The 23,653-nt window shown below is 49.3% G+C and overlaps 1 protein-coding gene across 3 annotated transcripts in view; it reads right to left on the bottom strand.

Moving 5' to 3' along the window:
- Positions 1-23,653, bottom strand: part of LOC147096830 (mitogen-activated protein kinase kinase kinase kinase 5-like) — a 217,435-nt gene that overhangs the window by 19,411 nt on the left and 174,371 nt on the right. For all 3 annotated transcript variants that reach the window (XM_085973474.1, XM_085973473.1, XM_085973475.1), the window contains 6 exons: positions 14,260-14,339; positions 12,901-12,961; positions 8,201-8,306; positions 6,026-6,084; positions 3,113-3,216; positions 551-728 (listed from right to left, as the gene is read on the bottom strand). In XM_085973474.1, coding sequence (XP_085829600.1) covers positions 551-728; positions 3,113-3,216; positions 6,026-6,084; positions 8,201-8,306; positions 12,901-12,961; positions 14,260-14,339 — 588 coding nt within the window. The remainder of the gene's footprint in view (positions 1-550; positions 729-3,112; positions 3,217-6,025; positions 6,085-8,200; positions 8,307-12,900; positions 12,962-14,259; positions 14,340-23,653) is intronic.

Genomic DNA, 23,653 nt, shown 5'->3' with positions numbered 1-23,653 from the left:
ACGAGACTCCCAAAACAAGCGCTCTACTCGGAGCTCCGGCACAGCAAGAGAGCCCCAGGTGGGCAGAGGAAATGCTTCAAGGACACCTTCAAAGCCTCCTTGAAAAAGTGCAACATCCCCACCGACACCTGGGAATCCCCGGCCCAAGACCGCACAAAGTGGAGGAGAAGCAGCCGGGAAGGCGCCGAACACCTCGAGTCTCTTCGCCGGGAGCAAGCGGAAGCCAAGCGCAGGCAGCGCAAGGAGCGCACGTCAACCCAAGCCCCCCACCCACCCGCCCCTTCACCCACCGTCTGCCCCACCCTGTGACAGAGACTGTCGGTCCCGCATTGGACTCATCAGTCACCTGAGAACTCATTTTTAGTGTGGAAGCAAGTCATCCTCGGTTCCGAGTGACTGCCTAAGAAGAAGAGGCTACCATACTCATCTGGCACAGTGTCTTTTCAGACATTGGTTGGGGCAGCATCACCAGAAAAGATCTGCGCGTCCACCGTGGCCTGGGGAGTTGGAACTTAACTTTCTTTCTGACCACTTATGACAAGTAACTCACCTGCTCCCAGGTCAGTGAACCAGGAGGAGGAGGAATTGAGGTTAATTGTCTGGAACTCTACAGCCTTGTTGGAGGAACAGTCTCTGCTGACTCCAACGCAAACCAATGGATACTCCTGCCCCGGGACCACTAGCGTTTCCAACATTCGAAGGGGATTGGGCAGCGGGAAGTCGAAGTGCTGGAACATAAAGAACACAATATCAGACACAGCCTGAAGGGAAGGCCCAGAGCCTGAGCCCAGCTGTTTTTATTGATGTTGGGTCGCAGGATAAATATTGGCCAGGACATCGGCGAGAACTTTCTTCAAAATAGTGGCCTTTGGATCTTTTATGTACACCTGAGAGAGCAGACGGGGCCTCGGTTTAACGTCTCATCCGAAAGACAGCACCTCCGACAGTGCAGCGCTCCCTCAGCACTGCACCGGAGTATCAGCCTAGATTTATGTGCTCAAGTCCCAAGGGTGGGAATTGAACCCATAACCTGCTGACCCAGGCGAGAGAGTGCTACCCACTGAGCCACACCTGACTCGGAGCTGTGTTGGGGGGGCGACAGCTCCACAAGGGTTGACAACCCTCCAGGACACGGCCACCGGCAACACCCAGGAGAAAGATCAGTGTGGCATTATGGGCCTGTATTTTCCGATCGGAAGCTTCCCGCGTGCGGAGGCCTCCGATCTGGGAAAAATCTACGGCCTTACCCGAGGGCTCCCGAGGTGCGGACACTTCCGCTCCTGGGCCTCTCCAAACTCGAAATGCGCAGGGCCCACGTATCCCAGAGGCGCGGGTGGTTCGCAGTGTCCCAGGGATCACGTGGGCCATGGGGAGCCAATCAAAGACGGGAATCTCCCTTCCTACACTTGACAGATAGACCTGTCAAATATATGAGTGGCGATCACCCCAAAAACACTGTAAAACATTAAATAATCACATTTTTAAAATTAGTTGAAATGACAATAAATTAAATATTTTAAACAAAAATTTAATTTTTTGAGAAAAATAATTAAAGTTTTTTACAGGGCTAAAAATAAACTTAACTTTTTTTAAAAGTATTTTTAAAGGATAAATGAGTGATTTTTAAAAAAACTTTTTTCAAATCTTATGCTGGTAAAAGCCGGCCTTACACTGCTTTTACCAGGTGTAAGATTTCTAAGGGTTTTCTGCGGGCGGAGGTTCTGCAGAAAGCAGAACTCTCCTCCCCGCAGAGGCCCTTCTCCAGAGCAGGCGTCCGATCGGTCAGGAGCATTCTTGACAGAGCGGAAATGCCAGTTTTCAGCGCACGCACTGGGCATGCCTGAAACCGGCATTTCCGATGTCCCTACGGGTGTGTACACAACGCGTAAAAACCCATAGGGATCGGAATATCCGGCCCAATGTGTTGGGGAATTGTGTGGTTTTTTTTTTTTCATTTTCTTTGATGACTTTTGTTTATTGGGAGAAAAGGCTGTTTGACCGGGCGGGGCGGTTGGAGGTCTTGTGACAAACCTCCAGGAATATGTCAAATCAGAGTTGGCAACCCCACGCCCCGCAGAGGGGAGGTTGTGCAGAGATGTTTGGTCCCCGCCTACCACATAAATTCTCCGGGCAGGATTTTCATTGTGCCATGGAGTCGGGATTGGAGGCGTGCGGGGGATTGACAGGGTAGATACTGAGAGGTTGTTTCCCCCTGGCTGGAGAGTCTCGAACTAGGGGGCACAGTCTCAGGATAAGGGGTCGGCCATTTCAGACTGAGATGAGGAGGAATTTCTTCACTCAGAGGGTTGTGAATCTTTGGAATTCCCAAAGGCCTGTGAATGCTGATTCGTTGAGTGTATTTAAGGCTGAGATCGATAGATTTTTGGGCTCTCGGGGCATCGAGGGATATGGAGATTGGACGGGAAAGTGGAGTTGAGGTCAAAGATCAGCCATGATCTTACTGAATGGCGGAGCAGGCTCGAGGGGTCGTGTGGCCCACTCCTGCTCCTAATTCTTATGCCCTTATGTTGTTAGATTAATGCAACTCCCCAGTCAAATTGAACATTGAGAGCGACATTAGGACCAAGAGGAGGCCATTCAGCCCCTCGAGCCTGTTGCACCATTCAATGAGATCGTGGCTGATCTTCGACCTCAACTCCATTGCTCAACATCCCTGTTCACTGGTCAGAATATGTGTCCTCGTTTCTAATTGGCATTTCCTTACTTTTTTAACTGATTTGTTAATTTAGTTTAGTTTAGTAAATTTAGTTGGGTAATTCAGTTACACAACAGAAGTCAGCCAGTGTTGAAAACACCAGTTGACCCCAGAGGATCCACAGCCTTTTGAGGGAGTGATGTCAACCACCCTTTATGTGAAAAAGTGCTTCCTGACTTCACTCATAAATGGACTTGTTCTAATTTGAAGATTGTGACCCCTTTGTTCTGGAGAACAGAGGACAGCCCGCAAACCTCCGACTAGCTATAAAGGAGGCAAGGCCCTCAGGGCCTGTCCTGCAGGGAGTCAGTCGAGGAACACCGAGATCTCAGCTCACTCGCCGTCAAACACCGGCCAGCAGCAGCTGGTGAGGGGCAGCGCGGTGGGAACACTCACCTTAATGAGCATGAATTTGTGCATGGGCTCGTACCACTGTAAGAGAACGATACTGGACTCCAACGCTCCACACAGGTAACAGCAGCCCGTGGGGGAGTTCCGCACTGTGGAGACAGGAACAGGACTTAATACCAGCAGAGTGTTACAGTGTGGGGTGTATCAGTATTACAGTGAGGGGTGTGGGATATATCAGAGTGTGTTACAGTGAGGGGTGTGGGGTATATCAGTGTGTTACAGTGTGGGGTGTGGGATATATCAGAGTGTGTTACAGTGAGGGGTGTGGGTTATATCAGAGTGTGTTACAGTGAGGGGTGTGGGGTATATCAGTGTGTTACAGTGTGGGGTGTGGGATATATCAGAGTGTGTTACAGTGAGGGGTGTGGGTTATATCAGAGTGTGTTACAGTGAGGGGTGTGGGGTATATCAGTGTGTTACAGTGTGGGGTGTGGGATATATCAGAGTGTGTTACAGTGAGGGGTGTGGGTTATATCAGAGTGTGTTACAGTGAGGGGTGTGGGTTATATCAGAGTGTGTTACAGTGTGGGGTGTGGGGTATATCAGTATTACAGTGAGGGGTGTGGGGCACATCAGTGTTACAGTGAGGGGTGTGAGTTATATCAGAGTGTTACAGTGAGCGGTGTGGGGTATATCAGTGTTACAGTGAGGGGTGTGGGGTATATCAGTGTTACAGTGAGGGGTGTGGGGTATATCAGAGTGTTACAGTGAGGGGTGTGGGGTATATCAGAGAGTGTTACAGTGAGGGTGTGGGGTATATCAGAGTGTTACAGTGAGGGGTGTGGGGTATATCAGTGTTACAGTGAGGGGTGTGGGGTATATCAGAGTGTTACAGTGAGGGGTGTGGGGTATATCAGTGTTACAGTGAGGAGTGTGGGGTATATCAGAGTGTTACAGTGAGGGGTGTGGGGTATATCAGTGTTACAGTGAGGGGTGTGGGGTATATCAGAGTGTTACAGTGAGGGGTGTGGGGTATATCAGTGTTACAGTGAGGGGTGTGGGGTATATGAGAGTGTTACAGTGAGGGGTGTGGGGTATATCAGTGTTACAGTGAGGGGTGTGGGGTATATGAGAGTGTTACAGTGAGGGGTGTGGGGTATATCAGTGTTACAGTGAGGGGTGTGGGGTATATCAGTGTGTTACATTGAGGGGTGTGGGGTATATCAGTGTTACAGTGAGGGGTGTGGGGTATATCAGTGTTACAGTGAGGGGTGTGGGGTATATCAGTGTTACAGTGAGGGGTGTGGGGTATATCAGTGTTACAGTGAGGGGTGTGGGGTATATCAGAGTGTTACAGTGAGGGGTCTGGGGTATATCATTGTTACAGTGAGGGGTGTGGGGTATATCAGTGTTACAGTGAGGGGTGTGGGGTATATCAGAGTGTTACAGTGAGGGGTGTGGGGTATATCAGTGTTACAGTGTGGGTGTGGGGTATATCAGTGTTACAGTGAGGGTGTGGGGTATATCAGTGTGTTACAATGAGGGGTGTGGGGTATATCAGTATTACAGTGATGGGGTGTGGGGTATATCAGAGTGTTACAGTGATGGGTGTGGGGTATATCAGAGTTTTACAGTGAGGGGTGTGGGGTATATCAGTGTTACAGTGAGGTGTGTGGGGTATATCAGAGTGCGACAGTGAGGGGTGTGGGGTATATCAGAGTGTTACGGTGAGGGGTGAGGGGTATATCAGAGAGTGTTACAGTGAGGGGTGTGGGGTATATCAGAGTGTTACAGTGAGGGGTGTGGGGTATATCAGAGTGTTACATTGAGGGATGTGGGGTATATCACAGTGTTACAGTAAGGGGTGTGGGGTATATCAGAGTGTTACAGTGAGCAGTGTGGGGTATATGAGAGTGTGTTACACTGAGTGGTGTGGGGTATATCAGAGTGTGTTACAGTGAGGGGTGTGGGGTATATCAGAGTGTGTTACAGTGAGGGGTGTGGGGTATATCAGAGAGTGTTACAGTGAGGGGTGTGGGGTATATCAGTTTTACAGTGAGTGGTGTGGGGTATATCAGAGTGTTACAGTGAGGCGTGTGGGGTATATCAGAGAGTGTTACAGTGAGGGTGTGGGGTATATCAGTATTACAGTGATGGGGTGTGGGGTATATCAGTATTACAGTGATGGGGTGTGGGGTATATCAGAGTGTTACAGTGAGGGGTGTGGGGTATATCAGAGTATTACAGTGAGGGGTGTGGGGTATATCAGTATTACAGTGATGGGGTGTGGGGTATATCAGTATTACAGTGATGGGGTGTGGGGTATATCAGAGTGTTACAGTGAGGGGTGTGGGGTATATCAGAGTATTACAGTGAGGGGTGTGGGGTATATCAGTGTTACAGTGAGGGGTGTGGGGTATATCAGAGTGTTACAGTGAGGGGTGTGGTGTATATCAGAGTGTTATGTTACAGTGACGGCTGTGGGGTATATCAGAGTGTTACAGTGAGGGGTGTGGGGTATATCAGAGTGTTACAGTGAGGTGTGTGGGTTATATCAGAGTGTTACAGTGAGGGGTGTGGGGTATATCAGAGTGTGACAGTGAGGGCTGTGGGGTATATCAGAGTGTTACAGTGAGGGGTGTTGGGTATATCAGAGTGTTACAGTGAGGGGTGTCTAGCTGGGAAGTTGAGTGAGGGGTAATGGGTGAGAGGTTGGGGTGTTGAGTGAGAGGGTGATGAGTGGGATGAGGGCTGGAATGTTGGGTGAGGAGTTGTAGCATTGGGTTGGGGAGTCTGGTGAGGGTGCGAGGTGTTGTGTGAGAGGTTGTAGTGTTGGGTGAGGTGTTGGGGAGTCTGGTGAGGGTGCGAGGTGTTGGGTGTGGGTGCGGGGTGTTGGGTGAGGGGTTGGGGAGTCTGGTGAGGGCTGGGTTTTAGCTGCACGATGACTAATTTACTCACCAACAGAACACTTCCTGCAGCCTTTGGTGTCTGGAATCTTACTGGATATTGCATTCTTCCTGCAGAAGACAGACAGACACGAGTCTAAGCACAGCACTGTTAATCCAAGGCCTTCCCTACTCCTGCCCATGGCCCTTCCCTCTCCCCCATGGCTCCGTCCTTTCCCTGGCCGTGTCCCCTTGATCCATGGAATTGAATCAAGCAATGAAATAAAGAGCTGAATGTGTTGAAAGAAACTGCCCTGAGTGCGTGGGAGACTATTCAACCATCGGGAGGCAGCACAACTGCGCCTGATCCGGTTCTCACCTGACGTCTACACGCACTCCCTCTCTGTCTGGGCGGCGTGGGGGGGTCACCGGAGGGTGAGAGGAGTGTCTGATTTTGATCCTGTCTAATGGGCCGCTGTCCTGGTGAGGTCAACAAACTCCGCACAGATCAGCGATCAAACATGGGGACCTCATGGTCTGTACCAGACCAGGAAACGCATTCGCCAACTGAGTGGAGGGTGCCAACTTTCCAGGATTGCCCTGGAGTCGCCAGGAATTAAGAATTAATCTCCTGAACAAGCAACTCAGGAGAAAAGTCACAGGGGCATTAAGAAAATTGTGCATTTTTTTGGATTTGGTTTGAAGACTTTTATTTATTAGTAATAAAGAAATTGGAGATGGGGGGGGGAAAAAAATGTTGTTCGACCAGGTGGAGTTGGGAGGTCATGTGACAAAACTTCCAGGAATATGTCCACCCAGAGTTGGCAACTGAGACACTTGGGAAGTCTCATTAAAAAAAAGGGTCACGGAACAATGAACCATGGAGACGATAAAATGGGTACACGCGAATTATCTTGCTCCTGTAGCAACAGTTGAACAGAGACTGAGAGAGGCAGGATTCATTGAGAGGTCGACTCTCAGACCCATTTCAGCCACTGTTCATCGCTCTATATAGTGAGGTGGTCCCAGTCCTGGTTTAAGCCCTGAAATCTCAGAATATTTTGTACCCACTGCCCAAGTGGCAACTCATTTATATCACGCAGCACTGTATGCATAGGAAAGTTCTTCAATAGTTTCAATCGAGCGTTTCTTATTTTAAAATCGTTTTCAGGATGTGGCCGTCGCTGGCAAGGCTAGCATTTATTGCCCATCCCTAATTGCCCTCGAGAAGGTGGTGGTGAGCCGCCTTCTTGAACCGCTGCAGTCCGTGTGGTGAAGGTGCTCCCACAGTGCCGTTAGTCAGGGAGTTCCAGGATTTTGACCCAGCGACGATGAAGGATATGTGCCCAAGTCAGGTTGACTTGGAGGGGAACTTGGAGGTGGCAGTGTTCCCATGCGCCTGCTGCCCTTGTCCTTCTAGGTGGTGGAGGTCGTGGGTTTAGAAAGTGCTGTCGAAGAAGCCTTGGCGAGTTGCTGCAGTGCATCTTGTAGATGGTACACACTGCAGCCACGGTGCGCCGGTGGTGGAGGGAGTGAATGTTTAAGGTGGCGGATGGGGTGCCGATCAAGCAGACTGCTTTGTCCTGGATGGTGTCGAGCTTCTTGAGTGTTGTTGGAGCAACAGTCATCCAGGCAAGTGGAGAGTATTCCATCACACTCCTGACTTATGGCTTGCAGGTGGGGGAAAGGTTTTGGGGAGTCAGGAGGTGAGACACTCGCCGCAGAAAACCCAGCCTCTGACCTGCTCTAGTAGCCATGGTATTTTTGTGGCTGGTCCAGTAGAGGTTCCGGTCAATCGACAAGATGCACTGCAGCAACTCGCCAAGGCTTCTTCGACAGCACCTCCCAAACCCGCGACCTCCACCACCTAAAAGGACAAGGGCAGCAGGCGTATGGGAACACCACCACCTCCAAGTTCCCCTCCAAGTCAACCTGACTTGGGCACATATCGTCGATCCTTCATCGTCGCTGGGTCCAAATCCTGGAACTCCCTCCCTATGTTGCCGGTAGAGGGGGGGGGACTCGGCGATGGTGATGGGCACGAGACCTCCCTGATGCCGATGTGGAGGCCACGTCGCCGGTGCACACAGGCGAGGAGCACCTGGGCTGCTAGCAGCCAGGACAAAGCCGACAGGAAGTCTGGCTCGGAATGCAGATCCCGCGGCCACCCCCACTTTACAAGTCGGCACTGAGTTAACTGCCCTCGGCACAGTTTGGCTTGCCGCAGCCAGCGGGCTCTGGGCCTCACCTGGGTAAGAGTCGGTGCGTTGGAATGTGAACCATTGACCTCTGCTCCTTCTTGGCCTGTTCGTACAGTCCCAGCAGGCTGTGTGAGTGCAGCTGCAGCGTCTTCCCTGGAAGGAGAAGCGAGTCACGTTAACCACCCCCCTCGCATTGGCATCACGCTAACATAAGAACATAAGAAATAGGAGCAGGAGTCGGCCATACAGCCCCTCGAGCCTGCTCCACCATTCAATAAGATCATGGCTGATCTTCTACCTCATCTCCACTTTCCCACCCTATCACCATATCCCCATATCCCTTAATATCCAAAAATCTATCGATCTCTGTCTTGAATATACTCAATGACTGAGCCTCCACAGCCCTTTGGGGTAGAGAATTCCAAAGATTCACCACCCTCTGAGTGAAGAAATTTCTCCTCATCTCAGTCCTAAATGGCCGACCCCTTATTCTGAGACTGTGACCCCTGGTTCTAGACTCCCCAGCCAGGGGAAACATCCTCCCTGCATCTACCCTGTCAAGCACTGTAAGAATTTTGTCATAACTCTGAGCTATTTAAACAGTCTTAAATTGTTCCAATATTGCAAGCATTAAAAAAAAATCCAAACATAATTTTTTTAAAGCACAAATATGGTGCCAAACTTACAAAAAAGAAACGCTTCCCCTCCCTGGTTAATTCTTTCAAGTAAAATGCTTCAGAGAGCAGTGCGGATCTGCTACTCCCCTTCCACCGGCCCTCCCCCACAACCCACCCCTTCGCCCACGAACCCCAGCCCCCAACAGGAAAGAGAGCTTCAGACAGCCTGGGCACTGCTAATAACTGGATGACCGCCAACATCCTGATATCTCCGAGGTCTTGGTTTGAATGCAACCTGGACCGAGCTGTGGGTGAGAGGCTCCTCTCCATGAGAGATGGTCAATCTTTTGTTATTTTCTTCCAATTCCCTCCCCCTCACACCCCCTCCTCCCCAGAGGCAATGACTGCTTGCATGTGCAGTGGGGAAAGAGTTAAAATGACATTGCTGGTAGTTTCACTGAATAGTGTAAAAAGACAGGGGCTAACATGAAGGGCCACATCTATAAAGACGCGGTCAAAGATAGCTGACCTTTGGAGAGATATAAAACAATTAAATGGAGACAGAGGGCTGGATTTTGATACTGGAGGCGCGATGGAGGCGGGACTACAACTTTTGGGGTTGTAGTCCCTCCTCCATCGAGTTGTGGCCAACCCACGCGATTTTCACTTGATTGACCTTGTTGAACCCGCCCAGCGGGCTCAGCAGGCCAATTAAGGGCCACCCGGCAACAGGTGACGTCACAGATTGACATTTCATCTGTCAAGAGCTTTTGACAGATGAAATATCAGCGTTTGACAGCTCTTTGAAGCTGTCAAACACTGACAATCTGTACTCCAAGTTAATTCCTTCCTCTCAGGCTGATTTAGAGATCTCTCCAGAACAGAAAGCTGAATGCTGCAACTTTTGACAGCTCGCGGCCATTCTGCTTTCTGTGCCGGTGAGATGAGGGACTCCTGAGACCTGAAGGAAGGAAGGCTGTAAAGGTAAGTAAAACTTATTTAAACACTTTACACACACCAAACACACTTACGTCTGCACTCATGCACCCATCACTCACCTGAACACCGGACATCTCAAACCCTCCAAGCCCTTCAGCCCGACGGTCCGCCTCGCTAGCTTGGCGAGGTTTGGAGCCGTCGGGAATCCCACACGTCACCAATAAAAATAGGGATTAGGCTAAAAACTGCCTGTTAACTACCTGTTAACAGGCAATTAATTGGCACTAATCCCCTTCCCGCCTCGGGAGGCGGGTCCCAGCACAGGTCGGGTATCTGCCTCCTTTGAAACTGGCATGGAGGCGGGCTGGGGGTGGGATGGGTTTGTGCCCCCCGATTTCAAGATTTTAACCCCCCACATGCCTCCAATCCCACCTCCACTGAAAATCCTGCCCAGAGTGTCTAGAATTGCAACTGCCCGTAAGAGCTTTATTACCTAGGTCGCATCCCAAGGTATCTTTTAATTAGCATTCAGCAGTTTGAGTGACTGATTGAGGAGGCAGCTTACACATGCTTACATTAAGATTCTTAACCAATCCGTGAAGGGGCATGCAGGCCAAGATCCAATCAGGTGGCAGGAATGAATTGTGCACGAGGCTGCCATGCTTATTGTAATGTATAAAAATATAGTGTTTGCTGTAACAATTTGGAGAAGTTTGGCTAAGACAGAGCAGACTGCCTCCCCACCGGTGTAATAAAGGCAACTTGACTATCGATCTAAAACCTTGTGTCGAGTGTTGGTTTAAAATACTCCACAACACATGGGGGACAGGGGCCATGTTTCGCGCCCATTCAACAACTACAACTACTTGTATTCTGATGGTGTCTTTAACATAGAAAAAGGTCTCAAGGCATAAGGAAAATAAAGTGGACGCCGAGCCAAAGGAGGAGAGATTAGAAGTGGTCAAAAGCTTGGTCAAAGAGCTGAAGGAAGTAAGGGTGAAAATTGTGGAGGCTCTGGCCACAATCTTCCAATCCTCTTTAGATATGGGAGCGGCACCAGAGAACTGGAGGATTGCAAATGTAACACGCCTGTTCAAAAAAGGGGCGAAGGATCAACCCCGGCAACTACAGGCCAGTCAGCCTAATGTCGGTGGTGGGGAAACTTTTAGAGACAATAATCGGAGACAAACTTAATTGGCACTTGGAAAAATATGGGTTAATAAATGACAGCCAGCACGGATTTGTTAAAGGCAAATCATGTTTGACTAACTTGATTGAGCTCTTTGTGAAGTAACAGATAAAGGTTGATGAGGGTAGTGTGGTTGATGTTGTGTATATGGACTTTCAAAAAGCATTTGCTAAAAGTTCCACATAATAGACTTGTTAGCAAAAATGAAGCCCACGGGATTAAAGGGACAGTGGCAGCATGGATACAACATTGGCTAAGGACAGAACGCAGAGAGTAGTGGTGAACGGTTGTTTTTCAGACTGGAGGAAAGTATACAGTGGTGTCCCCCAGGGATTAGGACCACTGCTGTTTTTGATATATATTAATGACCTGGACTTGAATATACAGGGCATCATTTCAAAGTTTTCGGATGACACAAAACTCAGAAATGTAGTAAACAGTGAGGAGGAGAGTAAGAGGCTTCAGGAGGACATAGACTGGTGAAATGGGCAGACACATGACGGTTTAAATATAAGAGGATTTGAGTATAAGAGTAAAGATGTCTTACTGCAATTATATAGGGCCCTGGTGAGACCACACCTGGAGTATTGTGTACAGTTTTGGTCTCCTTACCTAAGGAAGGATATACTTGCCATAGAGGGAGTGCAACGAAGGTTCACCAGACTGGTTCCTGGGATGGGGGGATTGTCCTATGAGGAGAGATTGAGTAGACTAGGCCTATATTCTCTAGAGTTTAGAAGAATGAGAGATGATCTCATTGAAACATACACAATTCTTACAGGGCTTGACAGGGTAGATGCAGGGAGGATGTTTCCCCTGGCTGGGGAGTCTAGAACCAGGGGTCACAGTCTCAGAATAAGGGGTCGGCCATTTAGGACTGAGATGAGGAGAAATTCTTCACTCAGAGGGCGGTGAATCTTTGGAATTCTCTACCCCAGAGGGCTGTGGAGGCTCAGTCGTTGAGTATATTCAAGGCTGAGATCGATAGATTTTTGGACTCTCGGGGAATCGAGGGATATGGAGATCGGGCGGGAAAGTGGAGTTGAGGTCGAAGATCAGCCATGATCTTATTGAATGGCGGAGCAGGCTCGAGGGGCCGAATGGCTGACTCCTGTTCGTATTTCTTATGTTCTTATGTTAGATGCAATTTAATGCAGAGAAGTGTGAAGTGATGTGTTTTGGTAGGAAGAATCATATAAACTAAATGGTACAATTTTCAAGAGGATGCAGGAAAAGAGACACCTAGGGGTGTAGGAACACAAATCTTTGATGGTGGCAGGGCAAGTTGTGAAGGCTGTTAAAAAAAAAGCATACGGGATCCTTGGCTTCATAAATAGAGGCAAAGAGTACAAAAAGTTATGCTAAACCTTTATAAATCAGTGGTCAGGCCTCAGCTGGAGTACTGTGTCCATCCAATTCTGGGCACCGCACTTTAGGAAGGATGTGCTCTCAAGTGGATGTGAAAGATCCCATGGCACTATTTTTGAAGAAGAGTAGGGGGAGTTCTCCCCGGTGTCCTGGGCCAATATTTTTCCCTCAATCAACATCACAAAATACAGACTATCTGGTCATTGTCACATTGCCGTTTGTGGGAGCTTGCTGTGCATAAATTGGCTGCCACGTTTCCTACATTACAACAGTGACTACACTCCAAAAAGTACTTCATTGGCTGTAAAGCGCTTTGGGACATCCGGTGGTCGTGAAAAGCACTATAGAAATGCAAGTCTTTCTTTCTTTTGACTTAGCAAATTCATAAATCCCACTGTGACTTGCATTCAATAGGCGCACTGAATTCGCGTTCTGTATTGTGCTAAAATGCCCCTTCTGAATTTTCAAAGCTCCGGTTAGTTTGTTAGTGATGGGGGAGGTTCTGAGAATGAACACAACCCACATTAGAGCTTTATATCTGCACACACCCTTCCCAAAGTTTAAGTTTGCTAGTTTTAGAAATGTTAGTTTGAAGGGAGAGTTAGAGCGGGTCTCGGTGCGAGGTTAGTCTTACCTGAGATGCTGATTAATACGTTACTGATGACATAAACCCAAATGCAGCGGCCTGGATACAACTGAGGGATAAGAAACAGGGATTCAAGTGACGGCCAGAGTCCTATTAGAGCACAGTTACATTCAGGTAGCACATGAACACAGGTAACATAGAAGAAACATAGAAACATAGAAGATAGGAGCAGGAGTAGGCCATTCGGCCCCTCGAGCCTGCTCCGCCATTCAATGAGATCATGGCTGATCATTCAAACTCAGTACCCTGTCCCTGCCTTCTCCCCATATCCCTTGATCCCTTTAGCCTTAAGAAATATATCCAACTCCTTCTTGAATATATTTAATGAATTGGCCTCCACTGCCTTCTGTGGTAGAGAATTCCACAGGTTCACCACTCTCCGGGTGAAGTAATTCCTCCTCATCCCTGTCCTAAATGGCTTACCCCTTATCCTTAGACTGTGACCCCTGGTTCTGGTCTCCCTGGCCATCGGGAACATCCTTCCTGCATCTAGTCTGTCTGGTCCTGTTAGAATTTTATAAGTTTCAATGAGATCCCCTCTCATTCTTCTAAACTCCAGCGAGTATAAGCCCAATCGACCCAATCTCTCCTCATACGTCATTCCTGCCATCCCAGGTATCAGTCTGGTGAATCTTCGCTGCACTCCTTCCATGGCAAGAACATCCTTCCTCAGATAAGGCGACCAAAACTGCACACAGACATAGGTAACGCAAACAGATAACAGATAGCCACAGGCATGTGTCAGCTGTGGTTCAGTTGGTAGCACACGCTCGCCTCTGAGTCAGAAGGTTGTGGTTTCGACGTCCCACTCCAGAGACTTGAGCACAAAAATCCAGGCTGACACTTCCAGTGCAGTACTGAGGGAGTGCTGCACTGTCGGAGGTGCCGTCTTTCTTTTAAATCAAGGCCCCCGTCTGCCCTCTCAGGTGGACGTAAAAGATCCCAATTTCGAAGAAGAGTGGGGGAGTTATCCCCCGGTGTCCTGGGGCCAATATTCATCCCTTAAGCAACATCACTAAAAACAGATTATCTGGTCATTATCACATTGCTGTTAGTGGGAGCACATGCATGCAGGTAACAGGCACACACAGATAACATGTACACAGGCCACACACTCATACAGGTCACACACAGGTTTTACACACACACGGGTTACACGTGCAACTCACAACCAGTTAACATGCACAGTTAATAGTCTAAAATACAGACGCAAGTGTGAATATGTATGCATGCACATCCATGTGAATGAGTATATCTTTGTGCATTGATGGACATGCTCGTGTGTATATGTGCGTCTGGTACACGCGGGTGTAAGTGAGGGCAGGGAGTACACCGACATGGCCTTACCTGTTCTAATATGGCTTCCTGCAGCTCGTCTAGATTCAGGGTATAAATTCCTTCCTCTGACCCCAATATCAGGTGCTGAGCTGTAAAACAAATATCGATCAGAGATCTGCGGCCATTACTGATCTCTACAACTCCAGCCAATTCAGTGCGACTCACGGTCACTCCCAACATTGCTGGAACACTAGACTGTAGCTTGTTAAAAATTCGTTCCTGGGATGTGGGCATTGCTGGCAAGGCCAGCATTTATTGCCCATCCCCAATTGCCTTTGAGAAGGTGGCGGTAAGCCACCTTCTTGAACCGCTGCAGTCCGTGTGGTGAAGGTACTCCCACAGTGCTGTTAGGGAGGGAGTTCCAGGATTTTGAACCAGCGACGATGAAGGAACGGCCGATATTTTTCCAAGTCAGGATGGTGTGTGACTTGGAGGGGAACTTGGAGGTGGTGGTGTTCCCATGCGCCTGCTGCCCTCGTCCTTCTAGGTGGAAGAGGTTGGGAGATGCTGTTGAAGAAGCCTTGGCGAGTTGCTGCAGTGCATCTTGTAGATGGTACACACTGCAGCCACGGTGCGCCGGTGGTGGAGGGAGTGAATGCTCACGGTCACTCCCAGTGCTGGAACACTAGTCTATAACTCACGGTCACTCCCAGTGCTGGAACACTAGTCTATAACTCACGGTCACTCCCAGTGCTGGAACACGAGTCTATAACTCACGGTCACTCCCAGCATTGCTGGAACACTAGTCTATAACTCACGGTCACTCCCAGTGCTGGAACACTAGTCTATAACTCACGGTCACTCCCAGTGCTGGAACACTAGTCTATAACTCACAGTCACTCCCACTGCTCGAACACTAGTCTATAACTCACGGTCACTCCCAGTGCTGGAACACTAGTCTATAACTCACGGTCACTCCCAGTGCTGGAACACTACTCTATAACTCACGGTCACTCCCAATGCTGGAACACGAGTCTATAACTCACGGTCACTCCCAGTGCTGGAACACTAGTCTATAACTCACGGTCATTCCCAGTGCTGGAACACTAGTCTATAACTCACGGTCACTCCCAGCATTGCTGGAACACTAGTCTACAACTCACGGCCACTCCCACTGCTGGAACACTAGTCTATAACTCACGGTCACTCCCAGCATTGCTGGAACACTAGTCTATAACTCACGGTCACTCCCAGCATTGCTGGAACACTAGTCTATAACTCACGGTCACTCCCACTGCTGGAACACTAGTCTATAACTCACGGTCACTCCCAGCATTGCTGGAACACTAGTCTATAACTCACAGTCACTCCCAGTGCTGGAGCACTAGTCTATAACTCACGGTCACTCCCAGTGCAGGAACACTAGTCTATGACTCACGGTCACTCCCACTGCTGGAACACTAGTCTATAACTCACGGTCACTCCCAGTGCTGGAACACTAGTCTATAACTCACGGTCACTCCCAGTGCTGGAACACTAGTCTATAACTCACAGTCACTCCCAGTGATGGAACACTAGTCTATAACTCACGGTCATTCCCAGTGCTGGAACACTAGTCTATAACTCACGGTCACTCCCAGTGCTGGAACACTAGTCTATAACTCACGGTCACTCCCAGCATTGCTGGAACACTAGTCTATAACTCACGGTCACTCCCAGTGCTGGAACACTAGTCTATAACTCACGGTCACTCCCAGTGCTGGAACACTAGTCTATAACTCACGGTCACTCCCAGTGTTGGAACACTAGTCTATAACTCACGGTCACTCCCAGTGCTGGAACACTAGTCTATAACTCACAGTCACTCCCACTGCTCGAACACTAGTCTATAACTCAGTCACTCCCACTGCTGGAACACTAGTCTATAACTCACGGTCACTCCCAGTGCTGGAACACTAGTCTATAACTCACGGTCACTCCCAGTGCTGGAACACAAGTCTATAACTCACGGTCACTCCCAGTGCTCGAACACTAGTCTATAACTCACGGTCACTCCCAGTGCTGGAACACTAGTCTATAACTCACGGTCACTCCCAGTGCTGGAACACTAGTCTATAACTCACGGTCACTCCCAGTGCTGGAACACTAGTCTATAACTCACGGTCACTCCCATTGCTGGAACACTAGTCTATAACTCAAGGTCACTCCCAGTGCTGGAACACTAGTCTATAACTCACGGTCACTCCCATTGCTGGAACACTAGTCTATAACTCACGGTCACTCCCAGTGCTCGAACACTAGTCTATAACTCACGGTCACTCCCATTGCTGGAACACGAGTCTATAACTCACAGTCACTCCCAGTGCTGGAACACTAGTCTATAACTCACGGTCACTCCCAGTGCTGGAACACTAGTCTATAACTCACGGTCACTCCCACTGCTCGAACACTAGTCTATAACTCACGGTCACTCCCAGTGCTGGAACACTAGTCTATAACTCACGGTCACTCCCACTGCTCGAACACTAGTCTATAACTCACAGTCACTCACAGTGCTGGAACACTAGTCTATAACTCACGGTCACTCCCAGTGCTGGAACACTAGTCTATAACTCACGGTCACTCCCAGCATTGCTGGAACACTAGTCTATAACTCACGGTCACTCCCAGTGCTGGAACACTAGTCTATAACTCACGGTCACTCCCAGTGCTGGAACACTAGTCTATAACTCACGGTCACTCCCAGTGCTGGAACACTAGTCTATAACTCACGGTCACTCCCACTGCTCGAACACGAGTCTATAACTCACGGTCACTCCCAGTGCTGGAACACTAGTCTATAACTCACGGTCACTCCCAGTGCTGGAACACTACTCGATAACTCACGGTCACTCCCAATGCTGGAACACGAGTCTATAACTCACGGTCACTCCCAGTGCTGGAACACTAGTCTATAACTCACGGTCATTCCCAGTGCTGGAACACTAGTCTATAACTCACGGTCACTCCCAGCATTGCTGGAACACTAGTCTACAACTCACGGCCACTCCCACTGCTGGAACACGAGTCTATAACTCACGGTCACTCCCAGTGCTGGAACACTAGTCTATAACTCATGGTCACTCCCAGTGCTGGAACACTAGTCTATAACTCACGGTCACTCCCACTGCTCGAACACTAGTCTATAACTCACGGTCACTCCCAGTGCTGGAACACGAGTCTATAACTCACGGTCACTCCCAGTGCTGGAACACTAGTCTATAACTCACGGTCACTCCCAGTGCTGGAACACTAGTCTATAACTCATGGTCACTCCCAGTGCTGGAACACTAGTCTATAACTCACGGTCACTCCCAGTGCTGGAACACTAGTCTATAACTCACGGTCACTCCCAGTGCTGGAACACTAGTCTATAACTCACGGTCACTCCCAGTGCTGGAACACTAGTCTATAACTCACGGTCACTCCCAGCATTGCTGGAACACTAGTCTATAACTCACGGTCACTCCCAGCATTGCTGGAACACTTGTCTATAACTCACGGTAACTCCCAGTGCTGGAACACTAGTCTATAACTCACGGTCACTCCCAGCATTGCTGGAACACTAGTCTATAACTCACGGTCACTCCCAGCATTGCTGGAACACTAGTCTATAACTCACGGTCACTCCCATTGCTGGAACACTAGTCTATAACTCACGGTCACTCCCAGTGCTGGAACACTAGTCTATAACTCACGGTCACTCCCAGTGCTGGAACACTAGTCTATAACTCACGGTCACTCCCATTGCTGGAACACTAGTCTATAACTCACGGTCACTCCCAGTGCTGGAACACTAGTGTATAACTCACGGTCACTCCCAGTGCTGGAACACTAGTCTACAACTCACGGTCACTCCCAGCATTGCTGGAACACTAGTCTATAACTCACGGTCACTCCCAGTGCTGGAACACTAGTCTATAACTCACGGTCACTCCCAGTGCTGGAACACTAGTCTATAACTCACGGTCACTCCCGGCATTGCTGGAACACTAGTCTATAACTCACGGTCACTCCCAGCATTGCTGGAACACTAGTCTATAACTCACAGTCACTCCCAGTGCTCGAACACTAGTCTATAACTCACGGTCACTCCCAGCATTGCTGGAACACTAGTCTACAACTCACGGTCACTCCCAGTGCTGGAACACTAGTCTATAACTCACGGTCACTCCCAGCATTGCTGGAACACTAGTCTATAACTCACGGTCACTCCCAGCATTGCTGGAACACTAGTCGATAACTCACGGTCACTCCCAGCATTGCTGGAACACTAGTCTATAACTCACGGTCACTCCCATTGCTGGAACACTAGTCTATAACTTACGGTCACTCCCAGTGCTGGAACACTAGTCTATAACTCACGGTCACTCCCAGTGCTGGAACACTAGTCTATAACTTACGGTCACTCCCATTGCTGGAACACTAGTCTATAACTCACGGTCACTCCCAGTGCTGGAACACTAGTGTATAACTCACGGTCACTCCCAGTGCTGGAACACTAGTCTACAACTCACGGTCACTCCCAGCATTGCTGGAACACTAGTCTATAACTCACGGTCACTCCCAGTGCTGGAACACTAGTCTATAACTCACGGTCACTCCCAGTGCTGGAACACTAGTCTATAACTCACGGTCACTCCCATTGCTGGAACACTAGTCTATAACTCACGGTCACTCCCAGTGCTGGAACACTAGTGTATAACTCACGGTCACTCCCAGTGCTGGAACACTAGTCTACAACTCACGGTCACTCCCAGCATTGCTGGAACACTAGTCTATAACTCACGGTCACTCCCAGTGCTGGAACACTAGTCTATAACTCACGGTCACTCCCAGTGCTGGAACACTAGTCTGTGACTCACGGTCACTCCCGGCATTGCTGGAACACTAGTCTATAACTCACGGTCACTCCCAGCATTGCTGGAACACTAGTCTATAACTCACAGTCACTCCCAGTGCTGGAGCACTAGTCTATAACTCACGGTCACTCCCAGTGCTGGAACACTAGTCTATAACTCACGGTCACTCCCAGTGCTGGAACACTGGTCTATAACTCACGGTCACTCCCAGCATTGCTGGAACACTAGTCTATAACTCACGGTAACTCCCAGTGCTGGAACACTAGTCTATAACTCACGGTCACTCCCAGCATTGCTGGAACACTAGTCTATCACTCACGGTCACTCCCAGCATTGCTGGAACACTAGTCTATAACTCACGGTCACTCCCACTGCTGGAACACTAGTCTATAACTCACGGTCACTCCCAGTGCTGGAACACTAGTCTATAACTCACGGTCACTCCCAGTGCTCGAACACTAGTCTATAACTCACGGTCACTCCCAGTGCTGGAACACTAGTCTATAACTCACGGTCACTCCCAGTGCTCGAACACTAGTCTATAACTCACGGTCACTCCCAGTGCTGGAACACTAGTCTATAACTCACGGTCACTCCCAGCATTGCTGGAACACTAGTCTATAACTCACGGTCACTCCCAGCATTGCTGGAACACTAGTCTATAACTCACGGTCACTCCCAGCATTGCTGGAACACTAGTCTATAACTCACGGTCACTCCCATTGCTGGAACACTAGTCTATAACTCACGGTCACTCCCAGTGCTGGAACACTAGTCTATAACTCACGGTCACTCCCAGTGCTGGAACACTAGTCTATAACTCACGGTCACTCCCATTGCTGGAACACTAGTCTATAACTCACGGTCACTCCCAGTGCTGGAACACTAGTGTATAACTCACGGTCACTCCCAGTGCTGGAACACTAGTCTATAACTCACGGTCACTCCCACTGCTGGAACACTAGTCTATAACTCACGGTCACTCCCAGCATTGCTGGAACACTAGTCTATAACTCACGGTCACTCCCAGTGCTGGAACACTAGTCGATAACTCACAGTCACTCCCAGTGCTGGAACACTAGTCTATAACTCACGGTCACTCCCACTGCTCGAACACTAGTCTATAACTCACGGTCACTCCCAGTGCTGGAACACTAGTCTATAACTCACGGTAACTCCCAGTGCTGGAACACTAGTCTATAACTCACGGTCACTCCCAGCATTGCTGGAACACTAGTCTATAACTCACGGTCACTCCCAGCATTGCTGGAACACTAGTCTATAACTCACGGTCACTCCCACTGCTGGAACACTAGTCTATAACTCACGGTCACTCCCAGTGCTGGCACACTAGTCTATAACTCACGGTCACTGCCAGTGCTCGAACACTAGTCTATAACTCACGGTCACTCCCAGTGCTGGAACACTAGTCTATAACTCACGGTCACTCCCAGTGCTCGAACACTAGTCTATAACTCACGGTCACTCCCAGCATTGCTGGAACACTAGTCTACAACTCACGGTCACTCCCAGTGCTGGAACACTAGTCTATAACTCACGGTCACTCCCAGCATTGCTGGAACACTAGTCTATAACTCACGGTCACTCCCAGCATTGCTGGAACACTAGTCGATAACTCACGGTCACTCCCAGCATTGCTGGAACACTAGTCTATAACTCACGGTCACTCCCATTGCTGGAACACTAGTCTATAACTCACGGTCACTCCCAGTGCTGGAACACTAGTCTATAACTCACGGTCACTCCCAGTGCTGGAACACTAGTCTATAACTTACGGTCACTCCCATTGCTGGAACACTAGTCTATAACTCACGGTCACTCCCAGTGCTGGAACACTAGTGTATAACTCACGGTCACTCCCAGTGCTGGAACACTAGTCTACAACTCACGGTCACTCCCAGCATTGCTGGAACACTAGTCTATAACTCACGGTCACTCCCAGTGCTGGAACAGTAGTCTATAACTCACGGTCACTCCCAGTGCTGGAACACTAGTCTATAACTCACGGTCACTCCCATTGCTGGAACACTAGTCTATAACTCACGGTCACTCCCAGTGCTGGAACACTAGTGTATAACTCACGGTCACTCCCAGTGCTGGAACACTAGTCTACAACTCACGGTCACTCCCAGCATTGCTGGAACACTAGTCTATAACTCACGGTCACTCCCAGTGCTGGAACACTAGTCTATAACTCACGGTCACTCCCAGTGCTGGAACACTAGTCTGTAACTCACGGTCACTCCCGGCATTGCTGGAACACTAGTCTATAACTCACGGTCACTCCCAGCATTGCTGGAACACTAGTCTATAACTCACAGTCACTCCCAGTGCTGGAGCACTAGTCTATAACTCACGGTCACTCCCAGTGCTGGAACACTAGTCTATAACTCACGGTCACTCCCAGTGCTGGAACACTGGTCTATAACTCACGGTCACTCCCAGCATTGCTGGAACACTAGTCTATAACTCACGGTAACTCCCAGTGCTGGAACACTAGTCTATAACTCACGGTCACTCCCAGTGCTGGAACACTAGTCTATAACTCACGGTCACTCCCAGTGCTGGAACACTAGTCTATAACTCACGGTCACTCCCAGTGCTCGAACACTAGTCTATAACTCACGGTCACTCCCAGCATTGCTGGAACACTAGTCTACAACTCACGGTCACTCCCAGTGCTGGAACACTAGTCTATAACTCACGGTCACTCCCAGCATTGCTGGAACACTAGTCTATAACTCACGGTCACTCCCAGCATTGCTGGAACACTAGTCTATAACTCACGGTCACTCCCACTGCTGGAACACTAGTCTATAACTCACGGTCACTCCCAGTGCTGGAACACTAGTCTATAACTCACGGTCACTCCCAGTGCTCGAACACTAGTCTATAACTCACGGTCACTCCCAGTGCTGGAACACTAGTCTATAACTCACGGTCACTCCCAGTGCTCGAACACTAGTCTATAACTCACGGTCACTCCCAGTGCTGGAACACTAGTCTATAACTCACGGTCACTCCCAGCATTGCTGGAACACTAGTCTATAACTCACGGTCACTCCCAGCATTGCTGGAACACTAGTCTATAACTCACGGTCACTCCCAGCATTGCTGGAACACTAGTCTATAACTCACGGTCACTCCCATTGCTGGAACACTAGTCTATAACTCACGGTCACTCCCAGTGCTGGAACACTAGTGTATAACTCACGGTCACTCCCAGTGCTGGAACACTAGTCTACAACTCACGGTCACTCCCAGCATTGCTGGAACACTAGTCTATAACTCACGGTCACTCCCAGTGCTGGAACACTAGTCTATAACTCACGGTCACTCCCAGTGCTGGAACACTAGTCTGTGACTCACGGTCACTCCCGGCATTGCTGGAACACTAGTCTATAACTCACGGTCACTCCCAGCATTGCTGGAACACTAGTCTATAACTCACAGTCACTCCCAGTGCTGGAGCACTAGTCTATAACTCACGGTCACTCCCAGTGCTGGAACACTAGTCTATAACTCACGGTCACTCCCAGTGCTGGAACACTGGTCTATAACTCACGGTCACTCCCAGCATTGCTGGAACACTAGTCTATAACTCACGGTAACTCCCAGTGCTGGAACACTAGTCTATAACTCACGGTCACTCCCAGCATTGCTGGAACACTAGTCTATCACTCACGGTCACTCCCAGCATTGCTGGAACACTAGTCTATAACTCACGGTCACTCCCACTGCTGGAACACTAGTCTATAACTCACGGTCACTCCCAGTGCTGGAACACTAGTCTATAACTCACGGTCACTCCCAGTGCTCGAACACTAGTCTATAACTCACGGTCACTCCCAGTGCTGGAACACTAGTCTATAACTCACGGTCACTCCCAGTGCTCGAACACTAGTCTATAACTCACGGTCACTCCCAGTGCTGGAACACTAGTCTATAACTCACGGTCACTCCCAGCATTGCTGGAACACTAGTCTATAACTCACGGTCACTCCCAGCATTGCTGGAACACTAGTCTATAACTCACGGTCACTCCCAGCATTGCTGGAACACTAGTCTATAACTCACGGTCACTCCCATTGCTGGAACACTAGTCTATAACTCACGGTCACTCCCAGTGCTGGAACACTAGTCTATAACTCACGGTCACTCCCAGTGCTGGAACACTAGTCTATAACTCACGGTCACTCCCATTGCTGGAACACTAGTCTATAACTCACGGTCACTCCCAGTGCTGGAACACTAGTGTATAACTCACGGTCACTCCCAGTGCTGGAACACTAGTCTATAACTCACGGTCACTCCCACTGCTGGAACACTAGTCTATAACTCACGGTCACTCCCAGCATTGCTGGAACACTAGTCTATAACTCACGGTCACTCCCAGTGCTGGAACACTAGTCGATAACTCACAGTCACTCCCAGTGCTGGAACACTAGTCTATAACTCACGGTCACTCCCACTGCTCGAACACTAGTCTATAACTCACGGTCACTCCCAGTGCTGGAACACTAGTCTATAACTCACGGTAA

This window comes from Somniosus microcephalus, chromosome 34 (genome assembly GCF_052327205.1).
Source record: "Somniosus microcephalus isolate GS21.2 chromosome 34, FLI_Smic_1.0, whole genome shotgun sequence".
In the NCBI taxonomy this organism is placed as follows: Eukaryota; Metazoa; Chordata; class Chondrichthyes; order Squaliformes; family Somniosidae; genus Somniosus; species Somniosus microcephalus.
This window is presented reverse-complemented; position numbering and strand designations above follow the sequence as displayed.